Raw genomic sequence first — 16277 nt, forward strand, 5'->3', positions numbered from 1 at the left:
AATAAATAGATAAATGATTGAGCATTTTTCATGCTAAAAAAAGCAGTATAAAAACACAAAAGATCAGTAAAATAATAACACAAGTTCATATTAATCACTATATTACATTAACCCTGTATAATAAAAGCCTAATATGCAAATCAACCAAACGGCTGAACGACCAGTCGCTATGATGCACACTGACCACCAGGGGGCAGACGCTCAACACAGGAGCTGCCCCCAGCCCACAGGCCCCAAGCCAGCCAAGGCAGGTGCCAGTGGGGCCCCCAATCACCCTGCTGGTCGCCCCACAGAGTGAGGTGACCAGCGGTGGTGGCGGGAGGCAGGGCCGGCAAATGGGCAGCACCAGGCTGGCCAAGGCAGGCGCCAGCAGGGCCCCCTGATTGCCCCACTGGTCACCCCACAAATCATCCCTGATCGCCATCCAGGCCTAAGGACCCTACCCATGCATGAATTTTGTGCACCAGGCCTCTAATATAATAGTAAGTTTAAATATATTAAATTTAATTTTAACCAGAATGCCACTGACTTAGAACTATTTTTGTTTTTATTTGCTAATGTCATAGTGTTTGTAGTATTTTATACCTTACTATTTCATCATAGCATTTTTCCGTATTATCTCTTTCAATGGCAGAAAAATAGCCATCTTAAAATTGTATTAGAGCCCTAACCGGTTTGGCTCAGTGGATAGAGCGTCAGCCTGCGGACTCAAGGGTCCCAGGTTTGATTCCGGTCAAGGGCATGTACCTAAGTTGTGGGCACATCCCAAGTGGGGGGCGTGCAAGAGGCAGCTGATCGATGTTTCTCTCTCATCGATGTTTCTAACTCTCTATCCCTCTCCCCTCCTCTCTGTGAAAAATCAATAAAATATATTTTTTAAAAAAGAAAGAAAACTCCTGCTTGAAGTACAAGGATAATCTATATCACCTTAAACCAGCAATAAAAAAGTAAAATATTAAAAAAATAAATAAATAAAAAATAAAATTGTATTAGATTTTTAAAATATATTTAGCTACTTCCACTGCATGGTGACTGACAGCAACATCCTGGCAGGGGGTAGAGTTTGTAGGAGACGATTTGGGAGCAGGTTTTCAGCCCCCTTGGGAGTAACTAGGAAGCCAGAGCAGCACATGCGAAGGCTGTGCATTGGGAGGGACTCACTGTGTTCAGGGTTCCAGGAGACCTTAGCAGCCAGAGCAGGGGCAGGAGGGCAGCCCAGCTGAAAAGATGGGCAGCAGCGAGTCCGCCTGGAACTCCTCCTGTACCTACATCTTAGGAGAATGGCTTTGAGCATATGCATTTTCCACAGTGTCATGCTGAAGGTCATACCCCTCATCTCTGGGGAGAGGCACTGGGTATTGTTATTCCAACTTAGGATTTTCACCAAATATTAAACGTGGCTAAGAAAGACTGTTAGAACTCACAGCTTGCTTTGATATCAAAAGTCAGGCAGGAAAATATGCCAAATGTGACATTTGAACACCACTCATCTGAACAGTTCAATTTGGGCAATTTCTATAAGCCCGTACAGCTGTCGTGGCCTTGTCTGGGGCCTCGAGAGTAAACCACAACAGACACAGGCAGATCTGGCATCTTCGTGCCGTGCAGCGCACTGGTAGCCTGCCTTTGTCACAGAACGTCAGAGCCTCACACACTCACACCCACACACATGCACACCTACAAGCAATGCCCGGTTACAGGCAGTGCAGCCCCAGGACCGTTCCACTAAAAGCAGACATAGGAAATGAAGAGATGCCTACAAAGAAGTCACTCCTTTCACTTTCTCTACATTTCATTGCAGTTTGAGTCTCAGATTCTGCATCTCATAGAAAAACTGAGGACAGAAATGCCAGTTCAAAGCAACTTTCTATAGCCCAGAATGTCTGTGTTTTCCTTCCAACTCACCTGGAGACAGAATATGTCTGGAGGAGGTGTGCTTTATTATTAAATGATAGGGGTGGTTTTATGACTATGATGTCCCCATTTCGTCCGCTTTCTCTTGAGCAAATGTATTCTCCTGAAATAACCCACTTACCTGCCTGAGTATGACTTCCACCTTGGTCCCCCTAACGGTGTGACACTGGGCAAGTCGCTAAACCAGTCATGCCTGTAAAAGGAGGTAATAATGACCAGGCCTCTGTCTGATGATGCTCTGTGAAGACTGAATGAGCTCACACATATAAACACTTAGAACTGTATCTGGTACATAGCAATTTCTTAATAAATATTTCCTACTAGAAGCCTGATGCACGAATTCATGCACAGGTGGGGTCCCTCAGCCTGGCCAGCGATCGGGGCTGATAGGGGCCATCTCGCACAGTCCCGATTGGGGACCATCGGGGCCGGCCGGAGGGACTGCGGGAGGTTACCAGGCCACAGGAGGTTGGCTATGGGATCACACTGACCGCCAGGGGTAGCTCCTGCGTTGAGCATCTGCACCCTGGTGGTCAGTGCAAGTCATAGTCGCCCAGTCATTCTGGCGACCCATCATAACGGTTGCTTAGGGTTTTATATATATAGATTATCAGTATTGGTCATATTTATTTCAAATTAACAAGAGTATTAAAAACACAAAAAAACCTTATCTTGATCATCATAACATATGCTCATTATTAAACATTTAAAAAACAAAAAAAATATAAAGAAGAAAATAAAGTAGTAAAATCCTCCTTCGGAGAAACCTCTGTTGACACTGTGTGCATCCTTCCCAACGGTGCCTGAGCCTGCACATACATGACGCCTGAGGCACCATATGCCCGCCTGATGGCCCGGCTCCTCAGGAACAGTCACGCCAGTGCTTCCTGTGTCTTCGAAGACAAACTTGGTGAATTGTCCCAAGGAAAGCGCGAGATAGCGTGGCTCAGGCCAGCAGTTCTCAACCAAGGGTGGTTTTTCCCCTCAGGGGGCTATTTAGCAACATCTGGAGACATTTTGGTTGTCACAACTGGGAACAAGGGGATGCTACTGGCATCTAGTATGTAGAGGGCCAGGGATGCTGCTAAACATCCTGCACAGGACATCCCCATAACAAAGCATTACCTGGCTCAAACGTCAATAGTGCCCAGGTTGAAAACCCTGCCTTGGGCTGTTTCGTTTCTAGATAACACATGTTATAACCAGGAGGGCCAGTCAGCTAGAACACACTGGTGTGGTTGTACTGGTTAAGCTTTTATAATACTCTTTATTGGTTTTCAAGGAGCACAGCCCTCCAACACCCATCCTCCAGAGCTTCCCAGGGTCCAGCACTGAAGGGTCGAGACCTGGCATAAAAAGGGTAACTCCAGGACCAGGGAAGGCCCTCCCCGTGGGTCATAAGGGAGAGAAGCTTTTCATTCTCACCTATAAACCCTTAACAATTTATTGATAAATATTTCCTATTATTATTATTGGTAACATTTATTTCAAATTAGCCATTCTTTTAAAATTAAAAAGAGCTTTTGCCCTGGCTGGGTAGCTCAGTTGGTTGGAGCATCATCCTGATACCACAAGTTTGCAGGTTCGATTCCCGGTCAGGGCACATACAAGAATCAATCAGTGAATGCATAAATGAATGGAACAACAAATCTCTCTCTCTCTTTATTTTTTTTTTATTTTTTTTAAATCTATTTCTTTATTGATTTCAGAGAGGAAGGGAGAAGGAGAGAGAGAGATAGAAACATCAGTGATGAGAGAGAATCATTGATTGGCTGCCTCCTGCACACCCCCCACTGGGGATGGAGCCCGCAACCCAGGCATGTGCCCTTAGCCAGAATCGAACCCGGGACCCCTCAGTCCGTAGGCTGATGCTCTATCCACTGAGCAAAGCCAGCCAGGGCCTCTCTCTCTCTTTAAATTCAATCAATAAATTTTAAAAAGGAAAGAGCTTTATTTTATCCTGATTATAATGGTAACACATTTCATTATTAAACATTCAAACAAAACACAAACATTTCTGTTTGTGGTGACAATTTCTGCTGGTGGCGTCCTTATAATAGCTCTGCTGGAGAATGGAAAAGCCGCCTGTCAGAGCCCTGAGAGGAAGGAGAACTTAAAACAGAAACTGTTCACTAGTCATCTAGTCACAAAGGAGGTAGGGGGTCACCCCCAACGGGGAGCAGGTCAGATGTGCTGGACAGGCTGTGCGGGCGGGCTGGGAGCCGCGGCAGTCCCGCTCAGACCTTTAACACTATTCCGGACGAGCTGCACTAGCCAAGGGCTGGGAAAACTTTGTGGGGACATCTGACTGTTTCTAAATGTTACCTTGAAAAGAAAGTAAAGAGACTGTTGAGAAAAGTTCCTGCTGGTGTCCTGAACCTTCTTCAACTCGCTGCTCTAGAAAAAGAAACTATTGGATCATTTAGGTCCTGCCAAGGAGGACGGAGCCCCATGATCTGTGGTCAGAAATCCCCGAGACACATGAAATCACGCTGTCCATGCTGTTTTTTTCCCTTTATTGATTAAGGTATTACATATATATCCTTATCCCCCATGGCCTCCCCCACCCTGTCCATGCTGTTTTGTTGTCTGGCTTTGAAGTGGAAACTGTGGGCCTATTTCCACGTGAATGAATACAGAAACAGCACCACGTGCAATGCTGCACAGCACCCACCGCAGGGCTGGTGCATGCGTGACTTAGCCACTTGCCTACAAACAGGTGTTTTCCTAAATTGCTGCAGGGAGCAGCCTTCTGATTACACCTGTGTGAGAGTTTGCGGGACGGTTTCCTGGAGGTGGAATTGCTGGGTCCTGATGAGCTCCTCCACCCAAGCTTACCACCTTCCTCAGAGATAGTGAAGACGCTTGGCGGGGTCGGGTGGGGTTAAGGAATCCCAGGAGATGCGTTTGCAGGGCCAAATGCTGTGAATGAGGCTTGCCCCACACCAGGAGCCCACAGCCGCTGGGATGGGCACCGTGGTCACCAGCCCAGCCAGCCTGCCGGGGTCACTGCGGAAACCTCTCCCTCCTTCCTTGGCAGAACCCAGGTCATCTCTCAGCGTGGGGCCTGTAATCCAGGGTGTGACAGGCCCAAGACAGGCTGGGCAGGGGACTTTACCTTCCAGGGTCTTAAGTGTCCAGAGGGAAGTCCGTCCTGCAGCCTTATCATGCATCTTCTGTTCCTCCCACCTCAGCCCCCAGCGCCCAGCGCCACCCTTACCACCTGCCCCAGACCTCCAGGGAGTCAGAAGGAAGTTGCTGACGTGTCCTCTGGGGGAATAATAGTATTAGTGATAAGGTGGCCTCTGGCAGCTTTGTCAGCAGATTCAAAGCTTTGGGTTGAGTAATCCTTTGGCATCTGCCCTGGCAGCTGGTGGTCACAGATCGGTAACCCTCCCCTGCCCCAGTCCTGCTGGCTGTCATCCTTTCCGGCTGCACAGTCACGGCTCTGGCTGGGCCTGACCTGGCAAAGAACCGAGGGCCAGGGCCTGAGAGGACCTCAGCAGGGATCACAATGAGTGAGGGGGTGACAGAATAAAGTCAAAATAAACAGAGGAAGCCAGGGCAGGGCAAGCCCCATGTATATTTTCAATGGGTTTATTTTTTGCCTCCTAAGGTAATACATGCCCACTCAGAACAGCAAGAGAATACAGACAAGCTAAACACAGATTCCGTCCATTACGCGCCTTGTGACCCACATATCAAGGGGTCTGAGCTCTGAACCTGGTCCCTGGAGGTTCATCTGGACTGAGGAGAGACATTGACCTGGAGTGAGGTTCAGTACTGAGGACGGGACCTGGCCCTGAGGCGGCCCCTGCAGGGAGAGCGGGTGGACCAGGCAGGGCTGGCGTCTGGAGGAGGCGAACGCTGAACAGGCTGGAGGGTGGGAGCAGCAGAGAAAAGGCTGCCAGGCCCTGCCTGGAGGACCTTCCCTGAAGCCTTCAGCTCCTTCCCGCGGGCCCTTCCCATGCGTGTACTGGGAAGGACTGAGCCAGGGAGCAGTCCTCATATCTACCTTCTCCCAGGATTTGCCTCCCTGTGGAGGGCTTCAGGGAAAATCCGATACCTTCCCACACTGTCCACTGTAAAGGCACCATCTTTAACCTCATCTGGCCTCAGAGCTTGCTCTGAAGTCTCCCCCTGAATCCCTTTCCCCACAGCGGTCACCCCCAACCTCTGCCCTCTGGCCTGCTTCCACCTGCCTCCTCCTTCTCACCTGGGGCTGGGCTAATGCTTAATCCCAGCACTAGGCCACCCAGTTTAGAGATGATGAAACCGAAGCAGATGATGGCCGTCTCCTTGGAGAGCGCCTCGGTGGAAAGCAGGAGCGTGGGGATCAGACGCAGGTGATCAGCCTGTCTCCACCCGCATCTCCTCACCCCTCAGTAGCTGTGTGGTCTAAAGCCAATTGCTCAACCTCTCTGAAACTCCGGCTCCTCCTCTGTGAGCTGAGGCTGATGAGGGTAACTTCTTTAGAGGGTTGCTGTGAGTTTCGAATATGATATTGCAGGTATTTGTATAAAAACTCTCCGGAGTGCTCTCCCACCTTTTACTAGTGATACCAATGGCCGCATAGGACACTTGACCTGGTGAGTGCCACCATCCTTGAGGCCTCCCCTTCCGTCTTCCCGTGGCCCGCACTGTCCTGATGTTCCCTCTCAGCTCCTTTGCCAGCAGGTCTTCCTGGGCCCTGTCCTCGGGTGAGTTAGCCTCAGGGCATCCCTCCCGGCACATGCAAGCTCCAGGCGGTCCCTCTGTCCTGGGCTCAGTGCCCTTCTCTGTGCAGACACGTGGAGGGCGTGTTGGGTGGATCTGTGGCTGGAAGCTGGGGGCAGAGCCCCAGGCAGGAGTGTGCTAGGAAGTGACCGTGGAAGCTGTGACTGTGTACAAGATGGCCCGAGAAGGGGGTGAAAGGTCTGCTGGGGCCAACGCTAGGGCTCACTGAGGTGATGACAAGTTCAGAGCAGGCAGGACGACGGTGAGCTCCAGAAGAGCTTTGGAAAGGAAGGACTGGTCAACCAAGTTCAAGAGAGAAGCCCTGGCCTGGCCTTGGAGGGAGGTGGAGCTGGAGGCCTTGCCGTGGAGGCCCTGAGGGGCTGCCTGGGAGGACAGGGGTGCGCAGTGAGGACGAGGCAGAGGGTCAGGTGAGAGGCCTCAGCCCATGGCCTCAATCCTCTGAGGCCCCGGAGAGCAGATTACACACAAAGTCCCTCGAGCTGACTTTCCAAATCCCCAGTAGTGCTTCTCTGTCACAACGAGGGTTAAAGCCACTTACATAGGGCCCTGCCCCACCCCGTCCTCCCAGAAGCTTCACTCTGTCCCCCTGCTCCTTGGGCTTTAAGGCTGGGTCAACCCCTTCTCCAAGCTCACCCTAGAGGTGAGCTCAGGTCTGCTGAGGATGGGTGGCCCCTCCAGACCAACATGGGGCTTTCTGCTCTCTCTTGGGCATGGGGTGGGAGTGGGGAGTGGAGGGGGGCAGGGAAAGGAAAGGCTATTTCCTGAGGATTGCTCTTTGATCTCCTCAGTAACCCTGACAACAATAACAACAGCATCCACATTTATTGTCCTATTAGGAAGTACCAAGCACTGAAACGCTTCAAGAATGATCTTACTTAGTGTCCCTTCCTACATACAAGACAGGTACTTTTGTCACCCCTTTCTCAGATGAGGAGCCTGGAGCTCAGAAGGTTAAGTCACTTGCTCAGGGACACATGGCTGTCCTGTGAGGGAGCAGAGACTTGAACTCGGGTCTGTTTCTGCTCTCTCCACCCTCCCTCTGGGCTCTGGCGCTTGGTCCAAGGAGACAGACTCCTCCTGCCTCCTCCCCTCAGAAGCATCACTGGGCTCAGGCGGGGAAGCCTGGGTCTGGGGCCAGCTGAGGGGCCCGCACGGAGGCCAAGTCAGAGAAAGAAGGTGCGGCCGCCTGTGAGTCCATAGCCAGGCTCGGGGCTGTGTCCCCGTCTCCCTCTGTGGGCCTAGCTCTCCAGGTGGTAAGAAACACACCTGCCATCTCCTCTTCCGCTGCCTTGCAGGCCTGAAGGTGACCCTCCACATTGCACCACAGGCCTCCCGCCTTCGAGCCAGCCTCAGAGCCTCCGTGGGCCCACTCCCTTGTGTGTGGGCGCCGTCTCCATGCTGCGGTTCTGCGTTCTGGGGAGTGCGAGCCTTCCAGGGAGGCCAGGACCCTGGAATCCTGCATCCTCGGCAGGGCAGTCCCTTAACAAGAGAAGGGGGGAAACACGGGGCTGGGGGAGGCAGGGGGAGAGCTGGGCCTACCCAGCGAACACAGGGCCACACATACTCGTGCAGGAAGCATCGGGCACCTCAAAAAGAGGCAAGTCCTGGAGGCATTGGATGGCAAACAGCTTGAGAGCATGGGGCACTGGCCGCTGCGGGCGGGGTGGCGGCAGCAGGGCTGACCAGCCCTGGGCACCTTGGTAATGCTGCAGGTGTGGCCGGCCGATCCCCGGTGGAGACAGGAAAGATTAAGAGGATCACCAGCTTCACCCAGCGCTGCCCTGGGAGAGAGCTCCTCAGAACCCAGACCCCTGCTGTGAGCGGAAGCTGGGGCAGCCCTGAGTCAGACAGAGGGGACCGAGTAGGCGAGAGGACAGAGAGGAGAGACAGGAGAAAGACAGAGACAGAGGGAGGTCACCAGGGCCAGGGAAAGGAAGAAGTAGATAGAAGAGAGACAGGGGCACAAACAGAGGGGCAGAGTAGAGAGGGAGGTGGCAGCTGACCGGCTCAGGGTCCCAGGAGGCCTCCCTCAGGCAGGAAGGTGGAGGCTGCCCTGGGGCCTTCCAGAACTTGGACAGCAGCTCCCTCCAGCTTCCGCATGGCTGCAGCTGCACCCACCACTGTGGCTGCCTCCAGGAAGGAGTCTCCAGGCAGATGGGGCCTGGGGGAGGAGCAGACAGGTATGGCTTTCCTGGAGGTAAGGTCTCGGCCCTCGGGGAGCGAAGTTTGCACCATGAAAGGGGACAGAGTGACTAGGGCCCAGCCCCACAGGCTGTGAGCAGGTGTGAGGGAACCTGCTGGCGAACCCAGATCCCAGAAGCATGGGGTCAGCAGAGCCAGGTCAGGACAATTGAGCTGATAGGAAGGAAAGAAGAGAGAGCCCGCCCTTCAGGTTTGTGGGCAGAGGTCCCAGTGGTGGTGTCAAGAATGTTCTGTGGGCTAATGGAGCCTGAAGCCACCTGCACAGATAGGGGTGGCAGGTGGGATGTGGAGGCAGACAGTATACGCTAGTTGAAAATTGACCATAGACGGAGGTGGGAGGACAGGAGTTGGGTGGGTGCGGTGGGTTGGGGGGGTGTGTAATAGGGGAGATACTTTTCAAAATGGGAAAGGGAATGAGAAGTAGAGAGGGGTCCCTAAAGAGGTGCGAGAGGGTGTGCACTCACCCAGCCCCTGCCCCTGCCCCTCAGGCGTGGGCCCCTCGCTCCAGTGCCGCGTATGCGGAGACAGCAGCAGTGGGAAGCACTATGGCATCTATGCTTGCAATGGCTGCAGCGGCTTCTTCAAGAGGAGTGTGAGACGGAAGCTCATCTACAGGTGAGGGATGGCTGGACCCCTGCTGGACCCCTGCCAGGAGAGCCCTGCTCCTAAGGGTCCCTGCGAGGGGGAGGGGAGTTCAGGAAGGATACTGACCCCTGGGGCTCCCCTCTGCCTCAGGTGCCAGGTGGGAGCAGGGATGTGCCCCGTGGACAAGGCCCACCGGAACCAGTGCCAGGCCTGTCGGCTGAAGAAGTGCTTGCAGGAGGGCATGAACCAGGATGGTGAGTTGGGGAGTCAACTGAAGAGGCATAACAGCAGAGCTGGGGCCCACGGCTGGTGGGTGTCCTGACCCTTCCTGCCTCCCCAGCTGTGCAGAATGAGCGCCAGCCACGAAGCGCAGCGCAGATCCGCCTGGACAGGGCGGAGTCAGGCAGGGAGGCCCGGCTGGAGCCCCTGGTGGCTTCCCTGGCCCCCACAGGGCCCGGCCCACGGGGCCCCACACCTGCTTCTGCAGCCAGAGCCCTGGGGCCTGGGGCCATCACACCTCCAGGGCATCACCAGTTCGTGGCCAGCCTCATAACGGCCGAAACCTGTGCTAAGCTGGAGCCAGAGGATGGTAAGCGGGAGGATGGCCTATATCCCCACACCCGGGCCCCAGAGCACCCCTGCCTCCTGCTAAGGAGCAGTGGCTTATGTCACAACCCCCCCCCCAACAGCTGATGAGAACATCGATGTCACCAGCAATGACCCCGAGTTCCCCTCGTCCCCGCATTCCTCCTCCTCACCCTGTGGTGTGGACAGCATCCATGAGACGTCCGCCCGCCTGCTCTTCATGGCTGTCAAGTGGGCCAAGAGCCTGCCTGTGTTCTCCAACCTACCCTTCCGGGATCAGGTACACCCGTCGGGTGCCCCCAGGAGTCAGCTGATTGGGGCGCATACCTCTTTGTGCAGGTGATGACTGGAGGTGCATGTGGCTTGGGGAGGTGATGGCTGGGGACGCACGTGCCTGTGAGGCAAGGGTGGTCAGGGCGCAGTCTCAGGGCTGTGACTGTTGGGGTGGCTCACATCTCTGGGCAGAGATTGTGGTGGGTGAGCCTCCAGGGGACCATGATGGCCAGGGACACACAGGAACCAGGGATTTGAAGGCAATACCATGCCACCCTGGTCTTCTTTCCTCCTAGACAAAACCTCAGGTCCTACAGACACTGTGTCACAGGGTGGTCTGCACACCCTGACCAACGTGAGCAGATGGTGCTGGGCTCCCTTGGAGCACAAAGGCCTCTGACTTCAGAGCTTGAGCTTCAGCCCAACCAAGACGCTCCCTGGACTTCTTGTGGGCAAGCAGACCAACCTGACATGATAAATCTGAGGGGCACACTGAGGGTCTAAGCCAGCCGTGGGCAAACTACGGCCCGCGGGCCGGATCCGGCCCGTTTGAAATGAATAAAACTAAAAATAAAAAAAAAAGACCGTACCCTTTATGTAATGATGTTTACTTTGAATTTATATTAGTTCACACAAACACTCCATCCATGCTTTTGTTCCGGCCCTCCGGTCCAGTTTAAGAACCTATTGTGGCCTCGAGTCAAAAAGTTTGCCCACCCCTGGTCTAAGCCCTGAGCCAGGGTTTAGGCCAGAACCCAGGCTGCGTCTCCCAAGTTCACTCAGCATGGGGTGCCCGTGGGCAGTGTCCCCAAGGCTACCTTCCCACAGCTCCAAGCTCTCCACAATGTTCCAGGTGTGACTCTGGATGGAACCCAGGCAGCCGGGCCCCTGGATGAGTCAGGAGGTCAGGAGTTACCCAGGACCAGCCCTTCCCTCCCGAAGGCTCTGGTCTGCAGGCTGGTCTGAGAGGCTGTCCCAGCCAGCACACGCCCTCCCTCTCTGAGCACAGGTGATCCTGCTGGAAGAGGCCTGGAGCGAACTCTTCCTCCTTGGAGCCATCCAGTGGTCTCTGCCGCTGGACAGCTGCCCACTGCTAGCCCCACCCGAGGCCTCAGCTGCTGGCAGCTCCCAGGGCCGGCTGGCGCTGGCCAGTGCGGAGATGCGCTTCCTGCAGGAAACCATCTCACGGTTCCGGGTGCTGGCAGTGGACCCCACGGAGTTTGCCTGCATGAAGGCCCTGGTCCTCTTCAAACCAGGTAGCTGGGTCTTTGTCCAACCAGAGACGTGGTTGGGAACAAAGAATGGGAATTCCAGTGACTTTCTTCTGGCTCTCACTTTCCCTCTATCAACCCACATAGACCCAGATGTTTGCAGACTTCTTCCCTGGGGGCAGGAGGAGAGAGTGCAGGCGGAGCACACCTTCCTGGGCCCTGGCTGCCTGTGAGGGGCAGGGCATGCGGGAGAGGAGCTCACTGCTGCTGCTCCTCTCCAGAAACGCGGGGCCTGAAGGATCCTGAGCATGTGGAGGCCTTGCAGGACCAGTCCCAAGTGATGCTGAGCCAGCACAGCAAGGCCCACCACCCCAGCCAGCCCGTGAGGTGACCTGAGCACATGCCTCCCTGCACATCTACCCCTTCACCTCTTCACCCCCTGCCCATCTGTCTGGCTCCACCTCAGGGCTGCACCACTTAGACAGGACCAGGGTCTCAGTTCAACATATCCAACATCTACTGCGTGCCAGGCACAGTGCCAGGCCCCAAGGGTGGGGACCAAAATGTGTGTAAGACAAAGTCGCAGCCTCCCAGGGATGCCCGGCACAGTGACTGCACTGAAGACGAGAACTGCCCTGGTCAGGTGTTGGGGTTTGTATGGATCTGAAGGAGGCAGAGACCCATTGAGGGTGGGGTGTACGGCAGAACTGGCAGGGACTCTGTGGAGGCAAGGCTGGGCTTGGAAGGCAGGCTAGCGCCTAAAAAGAGAAATCATAATTTACCAAGGGAGAGAGACAAACTCGGCTGTGTTCTTAGGACAAGAGCCTGTTTGGAAGGTGAAACAGATTGCTGCCAGTGAGAAGGGGGGAGACGAGGCTAGAACAGCACTCTGGACCAGCCCGCTCAGGACTTTGGATGCCAGCCAAGGCCATATCGGATTTGGTGCAGACTAACGTGGCAGCGAATGTAGAGGATGCTGCCATCATCCAGGGAAGTCATGGAGTCTGATGGCAGATGAGAGAGCCTCTAGAACAGCGGTTCTCAACCTGTGGGTTGCGACCCCTTTGGGGGTCGAATGAGCCTTTCACAGGGGTCGCCTAAGACCACCCTGCATATCAGATATTGACATTACGACTCATAACAGTAGCAACATTACAGTTATGAAGTAGCAACGAAAATAATTTTATGGTTGGGGGTCACCACAACATGAGGAACTGTATTAAAGGGTCGCGGCATTAGGAAGGTTGAGAACCACTGCTCTAGAAGCTAGAATGGATCAGACCTGGCACTTGAATGATGTAAGGGAAGAGGAGCTATTGTGAGAAGGGGTAGTCATGAAATAGAAGGGAAAGTCGGGAGGCAAAGATAGTTTTGAGGCAGCATGACAAGGTCTGATGCAGGTATGGAAGGACATCTCCTGGGGATGTCCTTGCATAAGCCATGTGCTTGGACAACAGCCTGGCCCGGCTGGGTTTGGGGGACAGTAGCCGCAGGCTGCGAGTGTGGTGGGGGGAGGGGGCGCCCAGCCTGTCCCAGCACCAACGGATACCGCAAAGTTGGAGCACTTGGCCTCCAGGAATCTACTGGCTATTTTAGACCATATTATCTGCATTCTCTTGGGGTTCCCAGCAGTTCTCTCTGAAGAAGTAAGCTAGCATGGACACCCTGGAATCAACCCTAATCTGAAAAATGGTCACAAGAAGAGGTCATTTCCCTTGAAGAAGAGTCAAAGTATACCCGGCCTCGCCACGTGGCACAGAAAGATTTCTGCAGCTTGTGTGCCCAGCAGCCGAAGGGTGACCATCACACAGCAGACAGCAGAGGCCTCCTGGGCCACGTCTCTGTTGGAATCAGCTTCCAGAAATGTCTGGGCATACTGGTTTTGTCTCACATTTCAAAATTCTGGTTAAGATTTCCTATGTCATGTCTAAGGCAGTTCAGTGTAACTCGGGCAGAACTGAGTGCTGGGAGTGAGTTCTCTGAGAGCTGCCGCTGGCACAGTGACCACACTGCAGTGTTTACAAACTGCAACACCCGGGAAGAAATGCAATTCCCATCATAACCCAGTACACACACTGACGCTGAAACAAAGCTCACCAAATCCTACCTGCCCTCACTTTGTGTAATTTACTCTGACATTTGTTCTCGTTTTTTTTGTAAAGACTGGTTGTGATCCACTAGTGCAGGGGTGGAGAATGTCCGGCCCGCGGCCATGTAAGGCCTGCAAACTCATTTGGTTTGGCCCTGCCAAGGCATTAGGGGTGAGTCAATTAAATGTTCGACCAAACAGCAGGCTAATGTTTAAGTTGATAATTTTGTATGGCCTGCCAGTGATGTTATAAATATCCAAATGGCCCTTGGCAGAAGAAAGGTTCCCCAGCCTCACACTTGTGGCTCAATTCCTGCAGTGACCCTCCTTAGATCAGAAACACGGAAGAGGGGAAGGCACAGGGAGGGTCGCACTCACAGGGGAAAGCAAGCCCTGGAGTTGGCAAGACAAGTTCATCGATGATCGGGAGGTGGGGGAGGCTCCCCTAGACTCCACGGTGGAAGCTGGGCAGGGAGTAGCCTCACTTTGGAGTGTCTTCTTCACGTTAGTATTGACACCGGCTGTCAGGCCTCCTACCCAAGGAAGGTCGACCCCCCTGTCTGTCTCTTGGGGCTTCACCATCCACCTTCTCTGCACTGGGGACCCTCACTTGTAGTTCTTATTTAAAACTGCAATTACTTGTTTTCTGGGTGAGTATCTCAGCCACAAAAATTATGATTCTACTTCAGAACATTTTCTCAAATGTTTACTCTATCATCCTCGGTGGTTTATAGAAGGGAACTTTATTCTTTTCAAATGTATATAGTCTTAGTTATCACAGTAATTGTATATATTATTAACATAAAGAACTTCTTACTTTATAATCTTTACACATAATAAACCATTTTCATCCCACTCCTCAACTAAACATATTGTAAAGGGGCCACATGGGTCAGGGGTAGGTGGCAGCAGCCGTCCAGTGAGTGGGACCTTTCCTCAGAATTCCTCCTCACTCACCCTGGGCTCCTCTCCTCTCTGCTCCCCCTCCGCCTTATGCTCGGACGCTGATAATCAAACTGATGTGTCCTCTCTCCTGTTCAGGTTTGGGAAATTGCTCCTGCTCCTCCCGTCTTTGAGGTTTATCACTTCTGAACGCATCGAGCTCCTCTTTTTCCGCAAGACCATAGGGAATACTCCAATGGAGAAGCTCCTCTGCGATATGTTCAAAAACTAATGGAGGTAGAAATAAAATGGGTAAAGCCACTTTGTAAAACAATCTACTGAAGTTAAACATTTGCCTGCCCTGTGACTCAGTAATTCCGCCTGTACTTCGCAGAACTGTCCACCAATATATAAGAACTAGAGGCCCAGTGCATGAAATTTGTGCATGGGGGCAGAGGGTCCCTTGGCCCAGCCTGCACCCTCACCAATCTGGGACCCCTCGGGGGATGTCCAACTGCCTCTCGCAATCCAGGACCTCTGGCTCCTAATCGCTTGTCTACCTGCCTGATCACTCCTAACCCCTCTGCCTGCCTGCCTGATCGCCCCTACCTGCTCCCCTGCTGGCCTGATCATTCCTAACCACTCTGCCTCCCCCCACACCTGGGACCCAGGATTCCCTCCTCCGGCCAGTCGCAAGCACCCAGAACCTGGGCCGGCTTCGCCCGGGCCAGCCGCAGCTGCAGGGGACTATGGGCAGGTGGCTTTGTCTGGGCTGCAGCCGCAGGCGCCCGGGACCGCAGGGCGGGCGGCTTGTCCCTCTCCCAGACCACAGCCACAGGTGCTGGTGCCCAGGACCACGGGGCGGGCGGCTTGTCCCTCTCCCAGGCCACAGCCCCAGCTGCTGGTGCCTGGGACCATGGGGCAGGTGGCTTGCTCCTCTCCTGGGGCCGCAGCCTGGCTTGTCCCCATGCCTCTCTTGCGAGCTCATTTGTGCCTGGCTGGTCCCTATTCCTCTGTCCTCAGTGTTGAGTGTCTGAGCCGTTACGGTGTGATGGTATGAGTGTGTGACAACCATTTGCATATTAGCTCTTTATTATATAGAATATCCATAAGCTTTATTCATAATAGCCTGAACTGTACATCAACAGTATAATTAATAAATTATAGTATAACCATATAGTGAGTAGAAAACAAATAAAAAAGAATGAACCACCAATACATGTGACAACATGGATAAATGTCACAGACATGAAAGTTGAACAAGAGAAGCGAGGCACAAGTCCCACTTACACAAAGTTCCAGAACCAGTGAGACTAACAGGTGGTAATAGACGTTAGAAGAGTGGTTCCCTTAGGTGGGAGGTGGGATGATTGGGAAGGGGCCCATGGGAGCCTTTTGGTGTGTTTTAGATGTTCTTTATTTTGATCTGGAGGTGGTTTCACAAGTTTATTCATTCATAAACATTATTTAAGCTGTGCACATCACTGTTTTATGTTAGATCTCAATAAAGAAGTAAAAACACAAAAGCAGAAAACAAATGTGCCAGAGCCCTCTGTGCGGGCCTGACTGAGGAAGGGGCACAGGGGCCAGAGATCCACTTGGTTTCCACTCTGAGTCAGCGTCTATGAATTCAAGCTTCTCTCCAGATGGCATCTCACCATCCCATGGCTTCTCTCAATTTGTCTCCTCCTTATCCCTCCTAACCCCTCCATAGACAAAGATGAGCACCATCCATCTCATAGGCAGGCATTTTTTGTGAAGGGGAATCTCCATCACTTCTTAATTCCTTATGAAGGATA

At 53.1% G+C, this 16277-nt stretch overlaps 1 protein-coding gene across 1 annotated transcript; it reads left to right on the plus strand.

The window, feature by feature from the left end:
* Nucleotides 1-2733: 2733 nt before the first annotated feature.
* NR2E3 (nuclear receptor subfamily 2 group E member 3) lies at nt 2734-14770 on the plus strand. Its single transcript, XM_036333403.1, has 9 exons — nt 2734-2864; nt 8719-8831; nt 9342-9468; nt 9589-9692; nt 9779-10027; nt 10128-10303; nt 11306-11552; nt 11789-11894; nt 14638-14770. The coding sequence occupies exons 1-9, from the start codon at nt 2734-2736 to the stop codon at nt 14768-14770; spliced, it is 1386 nt and encodes a 461-aa protein (XP_036189296.1).
* The last annotated feature ends 1507 nt before the right edge of the window (nt 14771-16277 follow it).

The sequence above is a fragment of the Myotis myotis genome, unplaced genomic scaffold (assembly GCF_014108235.1).
Source record: "Myotis myotis isolate mMyoMyo1 unplaced genomic scaffold, mMyoMyo1.p scaffold_m19_p_1, whole genome shotgun sequence".
In the NCBI taxonomy this organism is placed as follows: domain Eukaryota; kingdom Metazoa; phylum Chordata; class Mammalia; order Chiroptera; family Vespertilionidae; genus Myotis; species Myotis myotis.